The following is a 24,590-nucleotide window of genomic DNA, read 5'->3' as shown; positions in this document are numbered from 1 at the left end:
GAAAGGGAGCCTAAATAGAAATGGCAATTTGTCCTGTATGATCTGATTTGCCGGTGTACCATTTCTAATGGGATAATTTTTTTTTTCTAAAAATTGGGATTACAGGACGGATTCGGGACGAACCAGGGACGGGGAATAAACACCCTGCTCCGGTATATATATTTATTTATTTTTTTAATTTATTTTTTTAGTTTAATTTATGTAAAACATCAATTTTTTTTTTTTATAAGCTCCAATACTAATCCCTCAACTTTAACAGTTGACATCGATATATTTTATTGTATTTTTGTTATATTTTGGTTATTTTATTTATAAAAAAATTGTATAAATTTTTCAAAAAAAAATTATATGAATGATTAAAAAAAAAAAAAGCAGAAAAAACAGCTCTGTCTATCTCTGATTGGGGAATCCTCATCCCCGCCTTGTCTGTAAAAAAACGGAAAAAATCACGAGGACGGGATAGAAAATTTTCCATTGAGACAGAGATAGAATTTTAAAAATCAACCCCACCTCACACCGTTGACATTTCTAGGCCTAAATTTCGAAAATAGTTTTTGAGTTACTTAACCAAACATGCCTTATTGCATAACATTTGTGCCAAGGTAAATTGCATACTTATTTTTAAGATTTGTAATAAAACAATAACAGAAAACAAAACCCAAACTTAAAGAGATTGAACATTTCTATATAAAGTATTTTCTTCGAGCGAGCAACACAATCAGATTGAACTCCTGCTGGATCTCTAATTCAAGGATTAATATGTCGATAGTATTATTTTTACGAACAGAGAAAGCAAAGTAAATTGGTTTCTGTTCATTAATCAGAATGTTATGGAGTTCTTCATCAGATTATTTTTCTCGAAAAAAGAAAAAGTGCAAACCATGGTTCTGATATACAAATTCACCTGAAACAGAGTTATAACTGCACCGTACTTTTAGTCCCTTCACAATCATAAAAAAGACTATGGGTATGTTTGGTAGCACATACAAAATGGGCAATATTTTATACATTCCGTACCACACAACGTTTGGAAGTAATCACACGTTTATCTAGGCGCACAAAAAAAAGTTGATCCTGCCACTTAATACCGTCTGGCCAGTATTTTTTAATCCCACAAGGCGGTTGGGTTATCGATGTATTGAACTATTCTATTTATTTATTTATTAATTTTTTGCTTATTTATGACAATGCCCTCCAATTTTTGGAATTTATTACACTTTGCCTCCCAATCATAATCATTTCTACTCCATCTCTGCCACTCGCTTGCACCTATACCTGGCAATTCGGGTTGGTGGGTCGTATTCGTGTCAACCCGTTTAATAATCGTGTCAAAAATACCTAACCCGAACACGATCCATTTATTAATCGTGTCAGGTACCTAAAACACTAACCCGACCTGTTTATAAACAGGTCAACACGACACGACCCGTTTAACACGATTATTTTAACGGGTCGTGTTGACCTATTAACCCGTTAACCTGAAATTGACCTATTAACCCGAAAACTAACCTATTAACCCGTTAACCTGAAATTGACCTATTAACCCGAAAACTAACCTATTAACCCGTTAACCCGAAAATTAACCTATTAACCCGAAATTTTATTTTATTTTATTTTATTTTTATGTTTTTGTTTTATTAAAGATGTATTTTTTGTTTTTAAAAAATTAGTAATAGAAAATTATTTTTATAAAATTTTTAATTTATAATATTTTTTAGTTATTAAATATTATATTAGTGATAAAATGTTAATTTAAAAGGGTTGTAATAGGTATATAATCGTGTCGGGTTGAAATTGACACGTTTAATAAATGGGTCGTAACGGGTCAATTTCGAGTTAAACAGGTCAACCCGAAAATGACACGATTAATAATCGTGTTAAACGGGTTGACCCGATTATGACCCGAACCCATTTATAATAAACCCAAACCCATTTATTCCGTGTCGTTTTCGAGTCGTGTCGCCGTGTCATGATCCAAATTGCCAGGTCTACTTGCACCACTTACACAGCTCTTGTACACAACTCTTGCATTTTGTTATTAAAATTTAAAAAAAAAAAAATCATTCTTCTTAATTAATGCTGTACTAAACTTCTTGATAAACAGGAAAAAAAAAAAAAAGAGCCTGCACAATTTTCTTAATTTTAATATTATATAATTTTAGATATTATTATTATTAAAATTAATATATTAAAGATAATGTAATTATTAAAGAAAATTGATTATAATATTAAAAAAATAATGACAATTTTATTTTTATTAGTTATAATAGAAAATTCAATATTATTAATTTTTTTACTTTTTACTGTTAAAATATTTTCTTAATTCTTTTAATACATATATTGCTTTTGATAATGTAACTATTTTCATGAATAATAATCAAAACTCTATTAAATATATTATGAACAATGTAATTAATTTCTTTAAATTATATGAGTAATAATAAAAAATAAATTTATCTATTTTAAATTTATAAAAAAATATATGAATAATAATAATAATTAATTTTGTTTATTTTGGGTAATATAATTATTAATACCAAATTTTGTAAAAATAAATCATTTTATTTGAATAAATATAATGATTTTTACAAAAGTTATAATATAATACTATTTTTCACCAAATACTATATAATATTACGATATTTATATAATACAAACTAATTGAACACAACTGATATAATACATAATAATGGAGTATAGAATACGAGTTAATACATTTCAACATACCAAACAAGCCAAGATTGTCTAACTCCATGTCACCACAAAATTGATAATTGGAAAACAGATCTTTTTTGGTGAATATAATTAGAAAATAGATTTCTGTCTGATGATTTGAAGATTAGTCTTAGCTGTGAAAGACTAATAAAACTGAAAACATAATTGCCACTCATCATGAACAAACATAATTATCCAAACCTGACAAGTGAGGATGGTTCCAGAAATACGGTCGTTACACTAATACTTTTTGGATACTCCGTTCCCACTGTCTCGACAATGGAATAAAAAAAAAAAAAAAAAAAAAGAATTTTGTCAAAATTTTTGTATTTTAAAAAAGTAAAAAGGAAAAAAAAATTGTTTTATAAAAAAAATGGTTGAAATTTTAGAAATTTTTGATATTTTTATAAAATTTCTATCAAAATTTTCATTAAATATTTACTTCAAATTTTTTATAATTTTCATAAAAATCCTAAAAATTTCTATTTTTGTATACTATTAAAAATTTTCATAATTTCCATGCATTTAAATTTTTTATTGATAATATTATATTTGTTATTATTGTATATTTTTTTATTGATAATAATATATTAATGCTTACTATACATTAATCAATTAAGAGAAGTGTAAAATTTATTTAATAGTTTTGTAATTTTTAACGTCAATTTAATAGTTAATTAATTAAATAAATTAATACTAAAGGTTTAATAAAAATTTTTATTTTTAAAATATAATTTTCATAAATTTTTATCATTTTTATGAGTTTTTATTAATATTTAATAAATTTTAATATCTCATGGGTATTTTCATATTTTAAATCTTCAATATTTTTATCGATATCGATTTTTTAAATCTTAATTTCTCCCTTACTTTTATATTGGAATTTTGTTGCAATTATGATAAAAATAACTAAGTTAAAAAAATAAAAATAACTTATCAAAACCTTATCCAAGTGCTAATAGATGCCTTCATAAGGCACTTCTACTTTGAGATGAAGGGGAAAGCATCTAGTCTCATATTTCAAGTCCTGATCATTAATTAGGACATCAGTTTCACAAAATTTTTGAACAATCTTTTTTTTTTTTTTTCATCAACGACCAAAAAAAAAAAAAATTCCATTTTATTATTACTTTTTTTATTAGCATGGCAATAATGCTACCGATGTAATATACGGGTAATATATATATATTTAAAGAAAAAAAAAGATTTTATAACTATTTATTTTTTTAAGGAAAAAAAATAGAGTTTTTATCCTAATAGGTTTGGTCATAAGTATATTCAATTTTATTAGGAAATTGAAAAAAAAAAGGGTATTTACTGTATTTTTGGTTTTATAAAAAAGAAGGAAAAATACGTTTTACTTTTACGTTGTTTTCAACTTTGCACCGCTAGAATATCAAGTAACACTTCTTCTTTTTTTTCTTCTTCTTCTAGCCCTAAAAGCTATTAGGGTTAATATTAAGGGCTCCTGATCTTAATTTAGGGTTTTGGTTTTCCATTAAGGATGTTAGGGATACAATATTTTTGAAGATTTTGAAATTTTTGAACAAATTTTGGAGCATAGGAAGGAAGATCGTAAATCTTTCAAGTGATCAAGGTTGGTTTTTTGATCTTTTTCTGTTATATGATAATATTTGAGAAGTTTTTGGATTATAGAAGTATTGATTAAGGTTGAATTGAAGAGTTGTTGTTGAAACCCTAATCTGAAATTTATTTGGGATTTGTACAGAGTGATTTTTGAATTTATTTAAAATTTTTAAGGGTTTATTTTGGAATTAAAATTTTTATGGATGAAAATAGACATGTTTATGAATCTGTAAAAATTTATTTGGGGTGATTTAGATTTGTTTTCAATTTATTACAAAATTATGAATTTATACATTCTGTCTGGTTTTTTTGTTCTACTGTAATATGGTTTGTATGGAAAAATTTCAAAAGAGATCCAAACAAAATTATTTTTGCCTGAAAATTTGTATACTTTATCCTATATATGTCTAATATTATTTTAAAAATTTTTAGCTTCAAATCCATTATATTTTGGCCGTGGTGATTTTCTAATTTACCTATAGCTAGCTGTCTGAATTTATTTTCTGGTCCATTTAGTAAAGAATAAAATTCAATTTTAAATAGTTTTCAATCTTTTTTGACCTAATAATTTTTTTATATCATTATTATATATAGTGAAACACTGTAAAATATTACTGCTTTTGGAGTTGTATTTTATTTTTAATGAATTTTTATGTAGACCGGACTTCCTGTAAAATGCTGATTTCAGTTTCTGTCAATTAGTTATTAAATTTAATTTGAGCATGTTTTCAGCCTTTTTTTGACATTTAAAATTTTATATGAGTATATGCAAGTGTCTAGTTTTAATCTGTAAAATTCCAAATGCATACAAAATTTCATGAAAGAGAAACAATTTGAGCATTGAATGAAGGTTTTTGAAAATCTAGTAGTTTCAGTATTTCTTTGTTAAATTTTCAATGAGTTTTGAATGGTTTTTCATTATTATTTTATGAAATTCTTTTAATCACAGTCACTTATGCATGTGTACAGTACCCTCATAATTTTTAAGATTTAGATGATGTCGTTTGAACAAGGAATTTAATTCTTGTTTATCGACTGTTTATGGATTAATAGGTTTTATTCGGCTTGTGGTGATTTGATCTTGTTCTAAGCTTATGATTTCAAGATTTGGGGCTTAAGCTATGATGATCTTATGGTATCAACTCTTATTCATTTCGTTTGAATTTAAGAGCTTGATTATGGGATTTATATGTAAGATAATTAAGGTATATGATGGTTCTGTTTTATATTGATGAGAGACTATTGGTATTATTCATAGGTTGTTAATTTTTTGTGGACTATCAAGGTACGTTACTGGATTTTTTAAAAACTGAAACCATAGCAAATATGTACTTATGTTATTGATTTATTATGTTTTCTATAAGTCTATGTTTTATGAAATATATATGTATTGTACAAAGAAATTATTGGATTATTGATATATGTGTTTTTGCTCTGGTTGTTGGTATTTAGTAGGCATATATGGATATGTTATGATATATTTTCGGGTGTTGAGATGAATCATGTAAGGATATTTCCTAGTGATTTATGGTTCTTTACCTTCGGGTTTAGACGTATTGTTTCATGTGGGAGGACCTACTGATGATCACGGTAGGGGTATGGCTCATACCTTCAGGTGTGAGTGTTTGTTTTTAAAATTTATGTTTCCCCACTTGTTATATGCCTCACACACGAGTTTATTCGGATTTCGGATTTCGGATTAACGACGGGTAATATTATGTTATGGAAAGTCCTACTAAGTACTTAAGAATTAGAGTTTATATGAAAATCATGTTTATATTTTTAAAGATTATTTTTAGATATTTATTTGTTATGATTTTAAGTATTTTCTTATTTTATAATTATGAAAAACCCAATAGCTTGCTGAGTTTTATACTCATTATTTATTGTTATGGTTTCAGGTACTCCATAGTTTCAAAGTAGCTGGATTTGGCATATGATAATGGTGTTTAGTTGTTTTTATTTTTATATTAGTTGGCTTGAAAGACCTTTTGGGTGTTGGAGTTTATTTTTAGTTCATTTTTTGGAGGTATATTTTAGATATTATTTATTAATGATGTTTGGAGACTTTTTATGTTCCACATTATAAGTTCTTTTAAGTGTTATAAGTATGACTTTTATTACATTTTGAATATATATACTTGGGGTGTGACAGTTTTTATATTAGAGCTAAGGTTTATTTTGTGATCTTAGGAAATTTATGCTTATCTTTCTATATATATATTTTTATTGTGTAGTATGACTCCTCGTAGAAAAGACATTAACAACCTTGGAAATGTTCTGGCTGTTAATCAAGAGAATGCACCTCCACCACCAGGAAATGCATAGGCACCTCAAGCAAATGATTTTACGGCCTTGTTTCAGAACTTTATGTAGGCAATGACAAATGCAGTTCAACAACAACCTCGTGCTGGCAATGCAACTATTGTTGAGCAATTTCGAAGGTTGCAACCGTCATCTTTTGAAGGATCAACTAACCCATTGGTAGCTGAAGATTGGATCAGAGAGATGGAGAAAATTTTCAATTTTATGGAGTGCACTGACGCATAGAAGGTCACATGTGCTATTTACATGTTGAAGCAAGATGCTAGCCTTTGGTGGGAGATGATTAGTAGAGCTTGGGATGTGGAAAGGAACCCAATCACTTGGGTTAGATTCAAAAAGTTATTTTATGATAAATATTTTCCATAGACATGGAGAGACAACAAGATTGCTGAATTCATTTAGTTGAAGCAAGGTAAGATGACATTAGCCCAGTATGAGAGGAAGTTTGATGAACTTTCCAGATATGCACCTCATCTTGTTGATACTGATGAAAGAAAGGTTCAGAAATTTGAGAGAGGCTTTAGGGATGGGTTAAGAAGGCCAATTTCAGTGCTGCGGTTGCGAACTATGGTGAGGTTCTTTAGAGAGCCCAGATATTAGAGAATGATGATGAGATGTCTATGAAAGCTAAGTCTAAAGAGCGAGGTAGAAGCCCATCACGAAAAAGGACTTGGGATAAGAACATCAAACAGAGATCTGATGGGAGAAAAGGAGACCTAAAGAAAGCAAAGAATGAACAGTTTGGAAGGATGGAATATCCTACATGTGAGACTTGCGGAAATAAACACCCAAGTGAATGCTATAGGAAGACTGGTGCTTGTTTCAAGTGTGGAAAGCGTGGACATCTCTTCAAGAATTGCCCTAACGTTGCGAATGCAACTCAAAAGGTTAAAAGGGACCAACTCACTCAGGGACGTATTTATGCGCTTACTAGACATGATCCATAGGCTTCACCTTCTACTGTGGCAGGTACTATTCCTATTTCTGGACACTTAGCTTTTGTATTGATGGATTCTGGCTCGACATATTGTTTTGTATCTCATAGCTTTCCATGTAAACTTGACTTGAAACCTGTGAAATTAGATTGTGAGATGTGTGTAGCTACCCCTTCTGGGGAGATATTGTGTGCTAGTCAAGTTTTGAAGTCTTGCATTGTTAGTATTGACGGTAGAGATCTAGTTGCGAATTTGATAATCTTGGATATGCAAGACTTTGATGTAATTTTAGGCATGGACTGGCTGGCAACTTATCATGCTAGTGTGAAATGTTTTGAGAAGGAGGTTGTGTTTCAATCTGAAGTCGAAGATGAGTTTAAATTTGTAGGTGTTAAACTATATCCTTTCCCTCAAGTAATTTCAGCTTTGCAAGCACGAAGATGTTTGAGGAAAGGTTGTGGAGGTTTTTTGGCTAGTGTTGTGGATACTTCAAAGGAAAACTTGACAATATCTGATGTACAAATCGTCAATGAGTTTGATGATGTTTTTCTAGATGAAATGCTTGGAATTCCACCTGAACGAGAGGTAGAGTTTAAGAGTGATCTAGCACCAGATACAAGACCAATATCTAAAGCACCTTATCAAATGGCACCTTCAGAGCTTAAGGAGTTAAAGGAGCAATTGCAGGATTTATTGGACAAATGGTTCATTAGACCAAGTGTTTCGCCTTGGGGAGCTCCAGTGTTATTCATTAAGAAGAAATATGGGACTATGAGGTTATTCATTGATTATCGGGAGCTCAACAAGGTAACTATAAAGAATAAATACCCACTGCCAAGAACTGAAGACTTGTTTGACCAACTACAAGGAGCTTGTGTATTCTCAAAGATTGACCTGTGATTTGGGTATAATCAATTATGTATCAAAAAGGAAGACATTCCAAAGTCAGCCTTTAGAATAAGATATGGTCACTGTAAGTTTTTAGTGATGCCATTCGGGTTGACTAATGCTCCTATAGCTTTTATGGATCTAATGAATCGAGTTTTCAAAGACTACTTGGATAAATTCGTTATTGTGTTTATTGACGACATATTAGTTTATTCAAGGACTCATAAGGAACATAAAGATCATTTAAGGAAGGTGTTAGAGGTGTTAAGAACCAACCAATTGCATGAAAAATTCAAGAAATGTGAATTTTGGTTGGATTGAATTTCATTTCTTGGCCATGTAGCATCCAAAGAAGGAATTTTTGTTGATCTTAGTAAAGTAGAAGTAGTGATGAATTGGCCTCGACCGACTTCAGTAGGTGAAGTAAGGAGTTTTCTAGGATTGGCTGGTGACTATCGTCATTTGGTGCAAGATTTTTCTAAGATCGCTTCACCGTTGACTCAATTAACAATGAAGAATGTTAAGTATCAGTGGACGGATGAATGTGAAAAGAGTTTCGAAAAGCTCAAACAATATTTGGTCACTGCTCCAGTTTTGACCATTCCAACAGGTTCTGGTGGATTTGTGATATATAGTGATGCTTCTTATAAGGGTCTAGGACATGTGTTGATGCAGAATGGGAAAGTCATTGCTTATGCTTCAAGACAATTGAAGGATTATGAGAAAAATTATCCTACCCATGATTTGGAATTAACAGTGGTAGTTTTTGCTCTTAAAATTTGGAGGCATTATCTGTATTATGAAAAGTGTTAAATTTATACAGATTATAAGAGTCTTAAGTATTTCTTCACTCAGAAGAAGTTGAATATGAGACAAAGGCATTGGTTGGAGTTGATGAAGGACTACGATTGTGTGATTAATTATCACCCTGGTAAGGCTAATGTGGTGGCTAATGCTTTGAGTAGGAAGTCTATTGGTTTTACCGCAGTTTTGTTAACTACACAAAAGCAGATTTTAAAGGATATGGAGGATTTAGAAATTGTGGTTGTGAAGAATGGAGATCATGCATTTGTAACTGCTTTATCTGTAAAACCAACTTTGATTGAGAGGATAAGAGGGAAACAATTTGATGATCCTTTTTACTTAAGATTAAATATGAAATAGGAATTGGAAAAAGGCCTGAGTTTAAAATATCAGATGATGGAGGGCTATGTTTTGGAGATAGATTGTGTGTGCCCAATGATCAAGATTTGAAGCAAGAAATCCTCAGCGAAGCATATAATTCTCCATATTTAGTTCATCCAAGTAGTAATAAAATGTACCATGATTTACGGATGACTTTTTGGTGGGTGAATATGAAAAGAGAAATTGCTCACCATGTCAAGCAATGTTTGGTTTGTCAGCAGGTTAAGGCTGAGCATCAAAGACCATCTGGTTTGCTAAAACCTTTAATGGTACCTGAATGGAAGTGGGAGAAAATTTCAATGGATTTTGTTGTTGGGTCGCCGAAGACACTGAAGGGTTGTAATGCTCTATGGGTCATTGTGGATTGTTTGACCACATTTGCGCATTTTCTGCCTATACGTACCATGTTCACTATGGATCACTATGCTCAGTTGTATGTTAATGAGATCATGAGGTTGCATGGAGTCCCTTTATCGATTATTTCTTATTGTGATCCGAGGTTTACTTCAAATTTCTGGAATAGTTTACATAAAGCTATGGGTACGAAGTTTAATTTTAGTACTGCATTTCACCCTCAGACAGATGGACAGTTAGAGAGGACCATACGAACCTTGGAAGACATGCTTCATGTAATACCCCGTCCCAAAGTACAATGGAAATTTTCCAACTTTGGCCGAGGTTGACCGTTGATCATTGACTGAAGGGGTCAAAAGTTGACTTTTTGACTCGGATGGAATTCTATGTTGACTGAGGTACCATTACGAAGTACACGTTGGCACGCGTTCTTAGACTAGTAGCACGTTGAAAACAGAGCTACAGCTTGAAAGATATGAGCAAAACAAGATTGGGGTCCAAATTGTCCAAGGGTGCCGGAGTTGACTTTTTATTTATGGGGAAATGAGCTTTGACTCATACATGGTTGTGAAATGCTCGTCGATACGAGTCCACAGACTAGCGGCACGCCTGGTTTGGACATACCGTTAAAAAGTTATGGACCTGCAAAATTTTAAAATACCGTATTATTTTAATATTATTTTTAAACGTGTAACAATGTGCCACGTGTGACTTAATAAATGTAACCATGTGTCACCATGATGAGATGCTACATGTCAACCATGCTTAATACCATATTACTTTATTATTGTTATTTTATATAATAATATTATTTTTAATATTATTTAATTATTTTATTTTATTTTCTTTTTCTTTTTCTTTTTCCTTCCCCCACGTGGGAAAAAGACCCAGCCCCCCCTGAATTCGTTCTTCTTCTTCTTCCTCCTTCTTCTTCCTTTCCTTTCCTTTTCTTCCTCTCGGGCCCTTACCGTTTCTCCGTTTTCGGCCACCGGATGACCACACGCGCCGGCCGACGTGAAAGCCCGCAACTGGGCGACACCGGTGGCCAAATCTCCAACTGAATGGCCAGCGGACGCGCCGGGATCGGCCTCCAACGCCCGCGGCCGGTGTGTCGCTGGTTTGTCGGTTTTCCGGCAGCCACCGGTCGTGCAACCGGTCCTTTCTCACTAATTTGGATCTTCTAATTCCGATTCTGAGCTCCAATTAACTTAACTCCAGTCGATTTGCGAGATACAAGGAGATCAAGATCGACCGAAGCTTTCTAGCCAAATTCCGGCCACCGCCGGTTGAATTGAGCTCAATGGAGGTCGGTAATGTGATCCTCATCTCACAAGCTTTCCATAGATTTATAATTTGTCAATTTTGGACAACGTTTATGTTAGGCCCTCGGGTACCAGGTATTATTTACCCGAATAAAATATTAATTTATTTAAGATGTGTAATATTGTTGTTCTAGGAGCATGTGTACGTCGTGGAATTGATCCCATGGAGGATCTTGAATTAATTGCGTGCTCGAGGTGAGTGACCCACCTTCAAAATTATTTTGGGATGTTAAAATATATATATTTTGTGTTAATTGGTTATTTGAAAATATGTTTGATGTGTTGAATATTTAGTAAATTTATATTTGGAATTTTTGATGCCAAAATTGAACGGAATTAAATATTTGGGCATCATAAAATATGCTGGTTCTAAGGAATTTCAGATTTTGGTAAATTTTATCAAATTTCATTGTTGAAATATCTCATAATTAAATATTTGATAAATATGTTTTATGTATTTGATATTAAGAGAATTTCCAGATAAATTGTATTGCTAATTTATAATGTTTTTTAATATATGTTTTGGTGCCAAAAGAATATATTTGGAAATTTAAAGAAATTGTGGTTTGATTTATTTTAATTATTGCTATGGTTATTAGTTTTAAAAATTGTTTTGGGGTATAATATAATATATATGTGTTCGAATAATTGGCTTATATACCATTTGATTGAATGTTTGGATTATGCATATAAAAATATTTGCCTTATTAAATATGAGTTGTCATTTTACGTAAGGTTTGACAATGTATTAAATGGTTTTATATTCTAATGGGTTCATAAGTGAACTTGGAGTAGTTAAATATTTTGGTATTTAAATTGAAATTTTAAATCATTTTGGAAACTATTTGGTTTGAGAAACCAGATTGAAAATCATATAATTTTAAGTACGATCAAATATTTTATAATTTTATGTGCTTAAAATTGGTTTATGGTGAATATATTTCACTGTGGTATTTCTGGTTTTCGTATGAAATGATGTTTTGAGATTTTGAAATATTTGAACAAGCGGTTGAACTTGACAATTAAATTATGATTATGATACAGTAGGATACTGTATCGGTCATTTTAAATTGATGTACCATGTAATGCCAATACCTTGGATCAGTATTATATTACATTATATTACCGCGCGTTGGGTTTATCACGGTGCCGTAAGGTTGGTTTCATCCAACGGTTATCTATTATTACCACGGACTGTGAGGTCGGGTTTATCCGACGGTTTATTATTATTACCACGGTGCCGTGAGGTTGGTATCATCCAACGGTTTATTATTGCCACGGACCGTGAGGTTAGGTACATCCCGACGGTTATTTATTATTTCCACGACACCTTTCATATATTGAGGGTCGTGAGGTGGGTGTATCCCACAGTTTACAGATTGGTACATCGTATGGTATATTGTATATGTTGTATAAATTATTGTTTTTATTATTTATTTAAATTTAAAGTTTTACACAAATTTTATGGAATTGTTATCGTAATTTTATTACCTATTCTCATTAATGTTTAAGAGTTATTTGTCTTGATTTTATCATTTAAATCGATTAATATTTTAAAATAAATTCTATTATATTTTTTATCAATTGTTTTATATAGATGTTTAAATTGATTTAAAATATTCCTTTGGTTATTTCCTTGATTTAAACAATAAATTTTATAATTTATATATTGGATTTATTTTTGTTCTTATGCGAAATTTCTTTAATATAAGTATTATTTATGATTTTATTTATGGTATCCAATGATGTCTTATTCTTTATTTCCATTATAAATTTGGATCCTTAAATTCTTGTATTTTATTCGAAATTTATTGACTAATTGTTTTCCTTGATTTTTGGGATATAAAAGATTGGGTTTTGCGAAAATGTTTTAAAAGAGGAACCTTTCCAACGGAGTGAATGGTGAGGGTTTTGAGGAAAATTATTATTTCCAATTAATTATTTATTTATTCTTAATTAATCAAGTGTACTATAATTATCGTGGCTTTATAATTGTACAGTAGTTAGGGTCACTCATTGAGATGATTAGCATCTCATATTAAATTCCGTTCTCTTAGGTCCAGGTTGGGAGGCGTTGATTGTCAGGGGAGAACTCGACGTCTCAGTTCATTGCCGAAAGCCCAAGAAGCATTTCTTTCCTTTTTTTTCCTCTCCATCTTGTATTACTTCTTTATCTGACATTATATTAATTCCACATTTATTTGTATAATGCTCTGTATACTGTATTGGACATTTAGTTATTAATTATGCACTGATTTACTGTTATTTATTTGGAGTGCTGCAAATTTGTGGAATTAAATTGTAGTAATATGGGAGGAATAAGGGGATGTATATAGAAGTGTGTTTTCAGTGCAGGAAATTTGTGGTAAGTCCAACCCTTAGGGGAGGTTATGCCGGATTTTCCATTGGAAGGTCCGGTAGGGTTTCCCTGGGATCAGGACTTGTCTAGGGTTCCGGTGAGGAATTTTGGACGGGTCCTGACACTTCAAGCATGTGTGATGGATTTTACTGGTAGTTGGGATAAGCATCTACCTTTGGTAGAGTTTGCTTATAATAACAGTTATCACACAAGTATTAAAATGGCTCCATATGAGGCACTTTATGGACATAAGTGTAGGTCCCCGGTGCATTGGGATGATGTTGGAGAAAGAAAGATTTTAGGGCCAGAGATTGTTCAAATACTAGCGAAGTCATCGTTAAGATAAAGGAGAGAATGAAGGCAGCTCAGAGTCGATATAAGAGTTATGTGGACAATCGAAGGAAAGATTTGGAGTTTTCTATAGGGGATATGGTGTTTCTTAAGATTACTCCTATGAAAGGGGTGATGCGATTCGGGAAAAAGGGCAAGCTAAGTCTGAGATTTGTTGGACCTCTTGAGATTCTGGATAGAGTTGTGATTTAGCTTATAGGCTTGCTTTACCATTGGCATTATCTGGAGTGCATAATGTTTTCCATGTATCCATGCTCCACAAATACGTTCATGATCCTTCACTTGTGGTTAGTTTTGAGCATCTTCAACTCAATAGAGATCTTACATATGAAGAGTTACCACTCCGAATCGTAGACCAAAAGGAAAAAGAACAACGCACTAAGAAGACTTCTTTGGTAAAAGTTCTATGGAGAAATCATACAGTAGAAGAAGCCACTTGGGAACGTGAAGACGAGATTCACGAGAAGTATCCCCATTTATTTGATATTTAAGGTAAATCAATTTCGAGGATGAAATTCTTTTAAGAGGGGGGGATTTGTAATGTACGAGTAATATATATATATATTTAAAGTAAAAAAAAAGGTTTTATAACTTTTTATTTTTTTAAAGAAAAAAAAATAGAGTTTTTATCCTAATAGGTTTGGTCATAAGTATATATCAATTTTATTAGGAAATTGGAAAAAAAAAAGTATATTTACTCTATTTTTGGTTTTATAAAAAGGAAGAAAAAATACGTGTTACTTTTACGTTGTTTTCAACTTTGTGCCGTTAGAGTATTGGGTAAGTTTTCTTCTTCTAGCCCTAAAAGCTATTAGGGTTAATATTAAGGGCTCCTGATCTTAATTTAGGATTTTAGTTTTCCATTAAGGTTGTTAGGGATACAGTATTTTTGGAGATTTTGAAATTTCTGAAGAAATTTTGGAGCATAGGAAGGAAGATCCTAAATCTTTCAAGTGATCAAGGTTGGTTTTCTGATATTTTTCTGTTATATGATATTATTTGAGAATTTTTCAGATTATAGAAGTATTGATTAAGGTTGAATTGAAGAGTTGTTGTTGAAACCCTAATCTGAAATTTATTTGGGATCTGTACAGAGTGGTTGTTTGAATTTATTTAAAATTTTTAAAGGTTTATTTTGGAATTAAAATTTTTATGGATGAAAATACACATGTTTATGCATCTTTAGAAATTTATTTTGGGTGATTTGGATCTGTTTTCAATTTATTACGAAATTATGAATTTATGCATTTTGTCTGATTTTTCTATTCGATTGTAATATGGTTTGTATGGAAAAATTTCAAAACAGATCCAAACGAAATTAATTTTGCCTGAAAATTTGTATACTTTATCCTATATATGTCTAATATTATTTTAAAAATTTTTAGCTTCAAATCCGTTATATTTTGGCCGTGGTGATTTCTAATTTACCTATAGCCAGCTGTCTGAATTTTTTTTCTGGTCCATTTAGTAAAGAATAAAATTCGATTTTAGATAGTTTTCAATCTCTTTTGACCTAATAATTTTTTATATATCATTATTATATATATTGAAACACTGTAAAATATTACTGCTTTTGGAGTTGCATTTTATTTTTAATGAATTTTTATGTAGACCGGACTCCCTGTGAAATGCTGATTTTCAGTTTCTGTCATTTACTTACTAAATTTAATTTGACCATGTTTTCGACCTTTGTTTGGCTTTTAAAATTTTATATGAGTATATGCAAGTGTCTAGTTTTAATCTGTAAAATTCCAAATGCATACAAAATTTCATGAAAGAGAAACAATTTGAGCATTGAATGAAGGTTTTTGAAAATCTAATAGTTTCAGTATTTCTTTGTTAAATTTTCAATGAGTTTTGAATGGTTTTTCATTATTATTTTATGAAATTTTTTTAATCACAGTCACTTATTCATGTGTACAATATCCTCATAATTTTTAATATTTAGATGATGTCGTTTAAATAAGGAATTTAATTCTTGTTTAGAGACTGTTTATGGATTAATATGTTTTATTCGGCTTGTGGTGATTTGATCTTGTTCTAAGTTTATGATTTGAAGATTTGGGGCTTAAGCTATGATGATCTTATGGTATCAACTCTTATTCATTTTGTTTGAATTTAAGAGCTTGATTATGGGATTTATACGTAAGATAATTATGGTATATGATGGTTCTGTTTTATACTGATGAGAGACTATTGGTATTATTCATAAGTTGTTAATCTTTTGTGGACTTTGCTGATCAAGGTAAGTTACTGGACTTTTTAAAAATTGAAACCATAGCAAATATGTACTTATGTTATTGATTTATTATGTTTTCTATAAGTTTATATTTTATGAAATATATATGTATTGTACAAAGAAATTATTGGATTATTGATATATGTGTTTTTGCTCTGGTTGTTAGTATTTAGTAGGCATTTATGGATATATTATGATATGTTTTCGGATGTTGAGATTAATCATGTACGGATATTTCCTAGTGATTTATGGTTCTTTACTTTCGGGTTTAGACGTATTGTTTCATGTGGGAGGACCTACTGATGATCACAATAGGGGTATGGCTCATACCTTCGGGTGTGAGTGTTTGCTTTTAAAATTTATGTTTCCCCACTTGTTACATGCCTCACACAGGCATTTATTCGGATTTTGGATTTCGGATTGCCGATGGATAATATTATGTTATGGAAAGTCCTACTAAGTACTTAACAATTAGAGTTTATATGAAAATCATGTTTATATTGTTAAAGATTATTTTTGGATATTTATTTGTTATGATTTTAAGTATTTTTTTATTTTAGAATTATGAAAAACTCAATAACTTACTGAGTTTTATACTCATTATTTATTGTTATGGTTTCAGATACTTCATAGTTTCAAAGTGGTTGGATTTGACATATGATAATGGTGCTTAGTTGTTTTTATTTTTATATTATTTAGATTGAAAAACCTTTTGGATGTTAGAGTTTTTTTTAAGTTTATTTTTCGAAATGTATTTTAGATATTATTTATTAATGATGTTTAGAGATTTTTTATGTTTCCATTATAAATTCTTTTAAGTGTTATAAGTATAATTTTTATCATATTTCGACTTTATAGACTTAGGGTGTGACAATCGACACCCGATGGAAACTTCTATTGGTGTTTCTCCTAGGACTCACTTTTCTTGCTTTTTTGATGTTGAGTGGGCTTAGGTTTGTGAAACTCACTTTTGTTTTTGTTTATTTCCCATCATGTCAAATCTTTTATTATCTTTGTTTTCCCTAGAAATAAAATAAGAATTCTTACAGTATAATTACATATTTTATATAATTAAACAAAAATTTTGGATTCTGCAAAATCTTCTGCTTAATTGGTCCTCTTTTATAGGTTCCAAGTCCATTTTTTTGCCTAAAAATAAAATAATTATTCTTACAGTACATATTTATAATTAAACAAGGACTTCTGACTTTGCTAAGACTTCTGCTTAGCTAGTCCTCTTTTATAGGTTTGCGAAAGCCTCTTTTGTTTTTGTTTTTTTTTATAGCTTGTTAAAGTCTCTTTTCTACGTTTGTCCGTTTCCGTAAGTCTCTTAATTAAAGTCACTACATTGCTTTCCATCGAGGACTTATGAATGGTGTGATATAGATGGGATATCTAAAACTCATACGTTTCATGTAAAAAACATGATATTTATTACAGATTGGACATTAGTACTTGCGTTAATAGAAAACTACTCTGCCTCTTCAATTTTCTGTCTCTTCAAGAAATTAATGTTCCGTTTTTTGGGCAATCTCTATTTGCAAATCCCTTTTTTCTCTTTCTCACTTTTTAAAGGTTTGACTATAAAACTATTGCTGCTATTTTCTTTTTTTCGTTATGTTTATTCAAGCAAAAGCTTCACTGAGAGAAAATTAGAAACATACAGAAAATTGGGCAAATACTAAAAAAGAGAAAAACTAGTATGTGCAATTATAATAAGTACTATGCTTATATACATAAACATTAATTATTATGATTTCGTGGAATATTGCTGAGGAGACCTTGGAGGAGAAAACAAAAATGGCTTTGGTGGAATCTGGATGGACTGAAGGTCTCCTTCTAACATATCTACTACTTTACTCATTTGGGGTCGTTCTGATGGATTTGTCTGAATGCACCAGAAGCTGACCATTACCATCTTCCTTGCTATTTCTTTTTCTTCCTCTGTTGCAACTCCTGAAACCCTTAAATCTCTACCTAATTCTAGATCTTCATAAATACAAGAAGGAAAGTATATTTCACTTGTATAGTGAACTCTAGCATTAATATTCTTTCGTCCTCCGACTAATTCCAGAACCAGCATACCATAACTATAAACATCAGATTTATGAGATACTCCACCAAAATTCCTACTGAATACTTCAGGTGCTATATATCCTACAGTTCCTCTCGTACCAATCACCGATACAATGCTTTCCTCGTTTAGCCATAGTTTAGCTAAACCAAAATCAGAAATTTTTGGACAAAAATCTTCATCCAAAAGAATGTTCTGAGGCTTTATGTCAAAATGCAAGATCCTCGTGTTACAACCACGATGCAAGTATTCTAGTCCTCGTGCAATGCCAAGAGCAATTTCATACAATGTTTTCCATTCTAGACAACTACGAGGCATATTCTTAAATTCCTGATTAAATATAAATTTATCAAGCGATCCATTGGGCATGTAATCATAAATCAAGGCTCTTTTGGTTCCTTCGTAACAGAATCCGAAAAGAGTGACTATATTTACATGAGAAGTCCTACCCATACTTGCAACTTCATTGATAAATTCTTCTCCATCACTTTTAGACTCTTTTAGGACTTTTACTGCAACAAGATGACCATCAGGTAGTGTTCCTTTGTATACACAACCATATCCTCCTCTTCCTATTGAGTTTGCAAATGAGTTTGTCATTTTCTTGACTTGGGAATAACTATATCGCTTTGGTGCAAATGAAATATGATTCCTTATAAACGCCTCCACATCGAACTCCTCTGTTTTGTCTTTATTCCAAAATACCATAACTTTACTTGATACATATTTTCTCTTGTGGATACAAAAAATCACCACAGAAATTGTGAAAAATCCAAGCACAGCTACTGAAATGCCTACATTCCAAAAAATTATTTAACTTGTATTATTATATATGTTTCATTGGAGCATAGTAAGAATAAGATCATAGTGACATTTTTACCTATGGCCCAACTTAGCCTCAGAGACGATCTAACATCTGCCAAAAATAGGTAAAAATAAAAATGAGTTCATCAAAACTAAAATCTCCTTTGAAGAACAGAAAATAAGCATACTAACTAAAAAAATGCCATAATATTTTGTCTTTCCGACTCTTTTTTCTCCAAAAATGATCAGTGATGATTGTGGCGTCGTGTCAAATGTGGATCATGCATTCATATTCGATATTTGCTAGAGTCTTATCTTCTAAAGGTAAGCTGTATCTTATTGCTGATTATAAAAGTAATAAGTCACAATATTTGACTAAACGTAAACGAGGCCTAAAGAACAAAAACAGCTTTTAAGTTACATAACCAGACAAGGCCTTATAGCATAACTATTGTGCTTTTTGGTTTCGAGTAAAGAACAAAGTTTTATAGTTAAACTTAAGGAGATGAAACATGTTATATATGAAATATTATCTGCAAGAAACATAACCAGATTGAACTCCTGCTGGATCTCTAATTCCAGGATTATTCTGAAAATGTTTGTTTTTAGAAACAGAGAAAACAGAGTAAGCTGATTTCGCTTCATCAATCAGAATATTATGAAGTTCTACATCATATTTTTTTTCTTCAAAATAAAAATAAAAATAAACAAACAAAAGAAGAAGAGCAAACCTTGGTTTTGATAGCAGACAAATTCACCAGAAACAGGGTTGTAACCGCACCTCCCGTTAGTCCCTTCACAAGCATCACAGAGAGTATTATTTGCATCCCACTTCAAACCAAACCCGGAACTCACAGCCTTTATCACCTTATCCTTTAATGAAGAAGTATCATTCTGCAAAACCATAGCTTCTGATTGAAAAACTCGAACCACTACACTTTCCTTGCAATTTCCATAAAAACTTGTATGAACTGCAGTCGCTTTTCGCAAGTTATTCTGTGTTATAAGCTCTGTTAAGAAGTAATTTACAGTGTCTCTTCCAGATGTGCTGCAATTGAAGTAGTTGAGCATACCGATTTTGACTTTACAATCATATAACAGAGTCATATATTCAGTATCCAAAGTATAATTGAAGAAGCTGAACATATCATCCAAGGTGGTGTTATGGAGCTCTGTGTGGGGACAAACATTGTTCCAGTAATCCTTCCTGACGAGCCTGAGCTCATGTTTGACAACGTCGATATCCAGGACTCGGTAATCCTGGGAGGAGATTGTGATATGTAAAACGTGGTTTATGCAACTCAGCTGGAAATTTGGAGGGCCACAGTAATCTGGTCTGGTGTTTCCCAATCCCCAGAAGGGATAACCAATATCCCGGATATTTCCACATTCAATGAGTTTGCCACAGTTGTGGTATTTTTCGTTATCAGCACAAACAGATATTGATGGGCCATGGACGAAGATTATCAAAAAGACGATGTTTGGGAAGAGGAAATGCATTTTTGAGCGAAAAGAAAACCTAGGAGGAAAAAAAAAAAAAAAAAAATTTGTTTCAGTGTACTTCAAATAAGAGGCAACAATTTATTTTTAATGAAAAGGAGTCTCACTTAAAGCTTAATATATAGGTGACTTAGGTTAAAACAAAATGGAAAAAACAAGTTTTAAATTTTAATGGCTGACTCACAATGGGAACAGGAGGAGGGGGCAGAAAAAATCCATGTCCTCCAAAAATATGAAAGGAAGTGGAAATTTTTTCTGCAGCCAAAAATTTCTTTACTTACCGTCCATATTTGTGCATGTGAAATAACAGGTGTCCATGTGAAAGGATCAAGTGCAGTGTTGTCCACGTGAACTAACAAGTGTTTCCCAACAAAACAACAAACCCATCAAAATCAAAAGCTTCCATTTCGTCATGATGATATAATAATTAAGTCATTAGATCAATGTGTTTCATGATCCGATCATGTTATGTTATATTCTCCATACAGCTGCTGGGGTATTGATCTGTTTGCTGATTAGGACTTAGAAAATGGAAAAAAAACCAACGAAAATTTTTGAAGTATTCCCACTCTAATAGGAGATTGTGTACATGCAAACGTCCAAAGAAGATGTTGAAGATGACTTGAAGAAAAAAAAAGGATATTCCTATGGAAGGCGTGGAATTTATAGAATCAATATTATTAATGAGACCTTTTTTTTTTTTTTTTTTTTTTTGGGGGTGGGGTAGACGATATAGTCCAAAGGAAAGCATCTTATAATTATTTCTATGAAACGTCATTGATTGAGGTACATACATAAAGTTATTATTATATGGTCCACAACCCTAAAAAGAAAAGTTATATATTTTATATCAAAGGAACAGATGTCAAAAGTAGAGTAGAAAAGTACAAATATATATCATGACCGATTGAGAAAATAAATGATAAGTATATGCTTTTTTTTGGATAGTTTTAAATTAAAGTGCTAGTTAATTTTACTATTGTTTTCGAGTACTTAAGTAAATGGTGTCATATAGATGGGACGTCTCATCTGTTTCAATTTCTCAACTTTGAATTCTTATTAAAAAAAAAAAAAAAAGAATTCCTTAACTTCGAATTCGAATTCTACTTGGTCACCTAATGGTACGCACTAATCCTATAATTTAGAAAACATAATCTATATTTTGCGAACAAAAAAAGATCATATATCGATTGGATATTAGTGTTGTCTTTGGTGGCTAACAACTCTGCCTCTTCAATCCCGAAAGCAAAAACAAAAAACTCTGCCTCTTCAATTTGCTGACTCTTGCCCCCCCCCCCAAAAAAAAAATATAATAAATAAATAAAATAAGAATTGCTGACTTTTCAACGTGTTAATATTCCTTTTTATGAGCAATTTTTGTTTGCGATTTTTTTTTTTCATTTTTATAAGATTTGATTATAAAAGCATCGATGTACTTGGTCCTTTGGATCACGGCTGCATTTGGTATATAATCTTAAAAGAGTATATTCAATATTGAAATTGAAGTATTTTGAAATTATTTAAAAAATTAAAAATATTTAATTTAAATTCTAAGGGAGCATTTGCTACGCAGGATAGGTCCGGATTGGACGGGATCGGACAGGATAGGTTCGGACTGGACAGGATCGAATAGTACAGTATTGTGTTTGATATAGTTCTGGACTGAATGTTGGACTAATTGTCCCATGTTTTGTGCAGGATCAGATTTGATTGGACTATTTTATAATTATAGTTTTTATTTTGTTAAATATGAAAAGATTTAAAATATATTTATATTTACAAAAAAATTAAATATTATATTTAGTTAAAGTTTTATTATTACTTATATTTAATATTTTTTGTATAGATATTTATATGTTCAATTAATTAATAATAAAAATAATTTAATAATATTTATAATACATTTGTAATTTTTTTTTTAACACCCATAAACTACTTAAAATGTTGAGCCGCTTTGTAAAATTTTTGTTAAATGTTGAGCCGCTTTAAATCTCAACCAACTTATACCTAGAATTGTCTATGTTATGAAATTACAATACTTCCACCAATCTACCAACATTAGTTACTTTAACCAATTAAAATCACTTTTACAGTATTTCTGATTACCAAGGTTAGCAATGTAAAGGAATCCACCACAAACAACACCAACAAGGCAGCAAGATCCAACTGCTGCAATCTGTGGTTTCATAGGCCATTGTCTGGTGACAACAGAGAGAAAACCCTCTTCTGTTGCTTAAAATGCCTTCCGTATTACATCTGCAGACATAGACTGCTGCTCTGAAGTAAACCCTGCAGATTTCATTCAAAAAAGAAAATTTCACAACAAGGTCTTTAATATGGATCATAGAAGCTGCTATTCAACCATAAAATTTATGTTCCAAACTTCCAAGCTACAATTAACTGTCAAGAAACGGTGGGGGAAAAAAAAAGAAAAATGGAAACTCAAAGTAACTGAAGTTTATTGATATGAAAAATCCAAGAAAGTAAAATCCACCAATCTAAAAGATAACTATTTGGCTTATTGGGGTAAAAATCTTTCATATTTTTAAAATTAAGACTCAAATGGATAAAAATTCTCTCTTTTATAACTTGGAAAGGTCCCAGCCAGTAGAGGCCGGCTACATTATCATATCCCCATCACCAAATAGCCAATCTCTCTCATAAACCTTTTTTTCCCCTGCAACTTTCTCAACAATCAATCAAGAGTAATAAGAATTTGAAACCATAACAATTGAAGCCGACAAGGTTGTTGAAAAGATTCCTGAAGCATAAAAATCCACTCATAAAGTTTAAAAAATCCACTTACTCTTGAGATGCTGAAAGAGGTGATCATTGATAAATCTTGAAGTCTCCGGCCCACCATGTCCATCATAAACACCAACAAAAGTACCACATGGACCAGACTCATGCAAGCTCAAATTGCCAGACTCAATCTGGCTCTGATTCTCGAGTAAATTGTTAGCCTGGACTACAGCCATTGAGAATTCACCATTAAAATGCTGCCCTGAATCTTTGTACCATAAAAGCCCATCTCGGCGACCTCCAGCATCTGAACCCGTATGAACATATCGATTCGACCTCGGCCAAAAACAAGCCCTCAAGTAGTTCATCAACTTTGATAACATCCCTCATCTCATCCAAACAACCTTCCCAAATCTCCACATGTAATAAGCACACTGAAACACCTCTAACCCCAGAAAATCCTGATTGCCAATTCTATTCTGCCCCACTTCTCAGCTCAATAATTATAAACTAATACAAAACAACATAAAAGCCAAAAACATATATTTTAAAACATATAAAGTTAATAAATATACAAGTTGAACTTTTTTTTTTTTCCTTGTTTTCTTGAATTTGGATAACAAAACCACAATAGATCAAAAGAAAAATGACAAAGAAGCCACTTTGAAGTTTGTTTCTTTTAGGGGATTGCACAAAAACAAAGGACAATATGACCTTAAGACTCTGAATGCCTCATCTTTATTTTCTTTTAAAATAGAAAACCCACGACCATAAGCAGCCGCTAGTGAAGAAAAATCTAAAGGAAAAACAGAAAAAGGGAAGGTTTGAAAAAAAGTGGTCAGTTTGTGAGACAATCATCGATCAACAAATTTAACTAGAAGCAAAAATAATTCCTAAGAAATGTAAACAAACAAAAAATGAACCATGGCTATGGGAAATTTGAATGAAGATGCTCATAACAAAAGTAAACACATTCATACATGCGTGTTGCGGAACGTAGTAGAACAACAACTATCAGATATATCATAGTATTTCTTTTTTTCCCCACAACACAAAAAACAAAGCTAAAAAAACCTCCTTTCTTTCTGAATCAAAACTTCTTCCCAAGAAAAAAAAAAAAAAAACAGAATCATTAAATCAAAATACAGACATTGGAGAGAACACGAAGAAGAAGAAATCATACTAATCGGCCGTGTTTCTTCCTTAGAGG

The 24,590-nt window shown here is 31.4% G+C and overlaps 3 protein-coding genes across 3 annotated transcripts; 1 reads left to right on the top strand and 2 right to left on the bottom strand.

The window, feature by feature from the left end:
* The first annotated feature begins 7,718 nt into the window (after positions 1 to 7,718).
* Positions 7,719 to 14,512, top strand: LOC132803434 (uncharacterized). The gene is made up of 6 exons (XM_060816451.1): positions 7,719 to 8,369; positions 8,493 to 8,535; positions 8,794 to 9,209; positions 9,306 to 9,536; positions 9,857 to 10,264; positions 14,201 to 14,512. The coding sequence occupies exons 1-6, from the start codon at positions 7,719 to 7,721 to the stop codon at positions 14,510 to 14,512; spliced, it is 2,061 nt and encodes a 686-aa protein (XP_060672434.1).
* Positions 14,513 to 17,858: 3,346 nt separating this feature from the next.
* LOC107423142 (LEAF RUST 10 DISEASE-RESISTANCE LOCUS RECEPTOR-LIKE PROTEIN KINASE-like 2.4) lies at positions 17,859 to 20,861 on the bottom strand. The gene is made up of 3 exons (XM_016032662.4): positions 19,870 to 20,861; positions 19,215 to 19,250; positions 17,859 to 19,128 (listed from the first exon to the last, which is right to left on the bottom strand). The coding sequence occupies exons 1-3, from the start codon at positions 20,636 to 20,638 to the stop codon at positions 18,011 to 18,013; spliced, it is 1,923 nt and encodes a 640-aa protein (XP_015888148.3). The 5' UTR covers positions 20,639 to 20,861; the 3' UTR covers positions 17,859 to 18,010.
* A 1,884-nt stretch (positions 20,862 to 22,745) lies between these two features.
* Positions 22,746 to 24,110, bottom strand: LOC125421792 (probable protein phosphatase 2C 64). Its single transcript, XM_048471301.2, has 2 exons — positions 23,445 to 24,110; positions 22,746 to 22,927 (listed from the first exon to the last, which is right to left on the bottom strand). The coding sequence occupies exons 1-2, from the start codon at positions 23,761 to 23,763 to the stop codon at positions 22,872 to 22,874; spliced, it is 375 nt and encodes a 124-aa protein (XP_048327258.2). The 5' UTR covers positions 23,764 to 24,110; the 3' UTR covers positions 22,746 to 22,871.
* Between the last annotated feature and the right edge of the window lie 480 nt (positions 24,111 to 24,590).

The sequence above is a fragment of the Ziziphus jujuba genome, chromosome 4 (genome assembly GCF_031755915.1).
Source record: "Ziziphus jujuba cultivar Dongzao chromosome 4, ASM3175591v1".
NCBI lineage: Eukaryota > Viridiplantae > Streptophyta > Magnoliopsida > Rosales > Rhamnaceae > Ziziphus > Ziziphus jujuba.
The sequence above is the reverse complement of the archived record's forward strand: the minus strand, read 5'-3'. Positions and strand labels throughout refer to the sequence as shown.

Excerpts from the sequence above, each read along its gene's own strand:
- LOC132803434 (XM_060816451.1), top strand. The coding sequence starts at position 7,719 with ATGTGTGTAGCTACCCCTTCTGGGGAGATATTGTGTGCTAGTCAAGTT. Across the intron at positions 9,210-9,305 it reads ATGATTTGGAATTAACAGTG|AAGAAGTTGAATATGAGACA; the intron begins GTAGTTTTTGCT and ends TTCTTCACTCAG. Across the intron at positions 10,265-14,200 it reads CCTTGGAAGACATGCTTCAT|AGTTGTGATTTAGCTTATAG; the intron begins GTAATACCCCGT and ends GATTCTGGATAG.
- LOC107423142 (XM_016032662.4), bottom strand. The coding sequence starts at position 20,638 with ATGCATTTCCTCTTCCCAAACATCGTCTTTTTGATAATCTTCGTCCAT. Across the intron at positions 19,251-19,869 it reads TGTCTGCTATCAAAACCAAG|ATGTTAGATCGTCTCTGAGG; the intron begins GTTTGCTCTTCT and ends TATTTTTGGCAG. Across the intron at positions 19,129-19,214 it reads GAGGCTAAGTTGGGCCATAG|GCATTTCAGTAGCTGTGCTT; the intron begins GTAAAAATGTCA and ends TTTGGAATGTAG.
- LOC125421792 (XM_048471301.2), bottom strand. The coding sequence starts at position 23,763 with ATGTTATCAAAGTTGATGAACTACTTGAGGGCTTGTTTTTGGCCGAGG. Across the intron at positions 22,928-23,444 it reads CCTCTTTCAGCATCTCAAGA|GGTTTACTTCAGAGCAGCAG; the intron begins GTAAGTGGATTT and ends TGAAATCTGCAG.